At 32.7% G+C, this 2804-nt stretch overlaps 1 protein-coding gene across 1 annotated transcript in view; it reads left to right on the forward strand.

Annotated features, from left to right (window-relative positions):
• The first annotated feature begins 1243 nt into the window (after positions 1-1243).
• Positions 1244-2804, forward strand: part of LOC106956204 (tudor domain-containing protein 3-like) — a 20410-nt gene continuing 18849 nt past the window's right edge. Inside the window, exon 1 of the mRNA XM_015046885.1 lies at positions 1244-1466. Coding sequence (XP_014902371.1) covers positions 1429-1466 — 38 coding nt within the window. The 5' untranslated portion in view covers positions 1244-1428. The remainder of the gene's footprint in view (positions 1467-2804) is intronic.

Consider the following 2804-nt stretch of genomic DNA (forward strand, 5'->3'; position numbering starts at 1 on the left):
GATTCAGAATGGTAAGCAAGTTTCCATTTAGTGTGCATATACTGCCATCGTCTGTTTTTAGCTGTACATTACATAACCAGAGCATGCCACTCCATACTCTTCTCACAGCTAATGAAAACTTTCAACATTTAATTTCTTTAAGCATAAATGTGCAGTCATTTTAAAAATGTATGATGCCCGCCAGAAGGTGGTTATCTTCACCTGAAGCTAAACATATCTGTAATTTCTTCATGCCAAAGGGTGTTGATTTCATTTTGCCATTGGTGCTCAAATGCAGTGACCTTACAGAACTCTGAAATCCAGGGATCCAGTATTGTTTATCGATGCCTTTTGCAGACATTTCTATTCAGTAAATGTTTATGTTTTCCTTCTTTCTTCTTTTCTTTGTTTATACTGAAGCACTAGTCTGACTTTACCTTTACATATTTTGTGTCTTTGCTCTATTTTGCTGTGATTCTTGAGTCAGATGCAACCATTCTGATTTTCCAAGTGAGAATATAAAAAATCAGATCCATTTGTACAACCAGATGTGTTCATATAACATTTATCTATTACAAATTAGATTTTTTTTGTCTTTAATACCTGACAGGTTTGAGTAAAAGAAGGCAATAATACTCTAAATGACTTATACCCAAAACGAGGTATGCAAAACATAATTTTAAAAGTTCCAATGACTAATAAAGCAAAATATTTCTTTGAAAATATGAAATAGTTCAGTTTTGTAAAGATAAAAATTTGATTGCAGATCATGGTAACAGGTTAAAAAGAAAGGTCAGTTGTTATATTGGTTATGTATACATTGATTGATAACCATTCTGTAATGTAAATAGAATAGAATAGAATAGAATAGAATAGAATAGAATAGAATAGAATAGAATAGAAAGTAGAAATCACCTGGTAAAATCAGGTGTAGAAGCAGCAACGTGACAGTATGTATAAATCGACATCAAGACTTCTAGATTTATACAAAGACATAAACAAAAATACATAGACATAGACAAAAACAGAAGTAAGAAGAACTGCAGTTAGGGCAAAAGTACCGCATAAGAAAACACTGTTATTAGATGATTTTGGGAATAAATATATTTTTTGATGGAACTCCATCAATGTTCTCGTTTATTAATCATAATATCCATAAGAGAAGAACGTGTTGTAAAACTTATAAACCGTTGCATTTGTAAAAAAAAAAAAAAAAGAAAAAGGAAAAGAAGAAAAAGAGAAATCTCTTTTGTGATCCTCTCGACACTCCGTACTCGTACAACGCGTCTCAGTCCGTGACGTATTTACGACTGGGTCATTTAGTGCTCACATTAACGAGCTTTGTTTGAAAGAAAATATTATGTATCACAGTACCAGATAATTGTTTGTTACTTGGTCACTCATTAAAACCACTCTTGTCTTTATTAGACATCTGCAATTTGGACAAAAATGACCGATCTGACAGAATCTCTGGTCAAAGAAGGCTGGTAGGTAGCATGTTAGCTTATGTTGCTGCTAGCAGCAGTTATGCTGAGATGTCAGATAGGTTGCTGGATAAAATCAATAGTAAGCTGATTTCCAATCAGAGTGTTGTAAGAGTCCGACGTCAGCCAGACTTGCACACACAAACCCGAGAATATGGTGCTCGGGAGGATAAAGTTATGCTTTCAGTAACTTATTTTTTGTTGTCTGCTTCAGAATAGCAAATGACGCCTCTGCTAGCTAGCGCATACTTAGCATTAAAGACAAACAGATGCTTCTTCTCGTCGTCAGTGAACAATATTGTTGATACGGCTATTGATATGAGAAGACAGTCCTCTAAATTAGATTCTTGAACTATAAGTAAGTGTATAATATACAGCCATTAGCAGTGCTGTGTTCTACACAGTCTGCAGAATCCACTTTGTGTTGCAGTTCCATACAGCACGCCATTAGACATAAAGTGTCTTTTTTACGTTTACTGGGTAATAAAGTGTGTCAGTATTCACATGCTTCTGTATATTTGAACTAAGGCACTTTTGATGGAAAAATGTGGTTTTGAATAGATTACTATTCGCCTTAATTCCCTTAAATGTTAAGATTTTAAACATGATAAACAAAACAGATAACCTGCAACACACATTTTAGCATTTTTAGTATGTTTTCAGACTTTTGGGTGGGTGAGTTTCAGAAAAAACAGCATTGTGTTGTTTATCTCAGTAGGAAAATGTTTTCCTGTTGATTGTTTTTGATGCCCTTTCTGCAATTATTTAGCCATTGAGCGATTGCAAAAATCTAAACGACATATAGCATGATTAATTTTTTTGCCTCTTCATATTTTTTACCTCATTTTCTGTGTGTAAAACACTTCACTCTATTTAAACAACAGCATTTAAGAAATCGCCCATTGAGAGCGATCAGAACAATGCTATCATTGCATTTCTGTCAGTACTTGTCTTTTTCCTGTTTGGCTTTCTAGTTTTTTATCTGTTTGTTTCACCCTTTTATTTGCATTGCTCCATTCAGTAATTTAAGTGCATGAAGAAAGAAAAATGTTTATGAGCATATTTAGTCCAGCAGTGCATGTTCAGGTCCTACTCTTAGTTTTTTTCTCTCTCTTATAAAATCTCTTTGAACGTCATTTAAAATGGAATTTAACAGTTTATTTTTTATTATCTAATTCTTATTTGGTTTGGTCTCAAATACAGTGGTTTAACTAAATGGATTTTCCCTCTAGATGGACAGAAGTTTTTTTTTTTTTTTTTTTTTTTTTTTTTTTTTTTTTTTTTTTTTTTTCCCCTTAAAAAAAAAAATTTTTTTTTTCTGTTTTTTTCTTTTTTACAAAT

The sequence above is a fragment of the Poecilia latipinna genome, unplaced genomic scaffold (assembly GCF_001443285.1).
Source record: "Poecilia latipinna isolate Pla-1442-1.1 unplaced genomic scaffold, P_latipinna-1.0 Scaffold796, whole genome shotgun sequence".
NCBI lineage: Eukaryota > Metazoa > Chordata > Actinopteri > Cyprinodontiformes > Poeciliidae > Poecilia > Poecilia latipinna.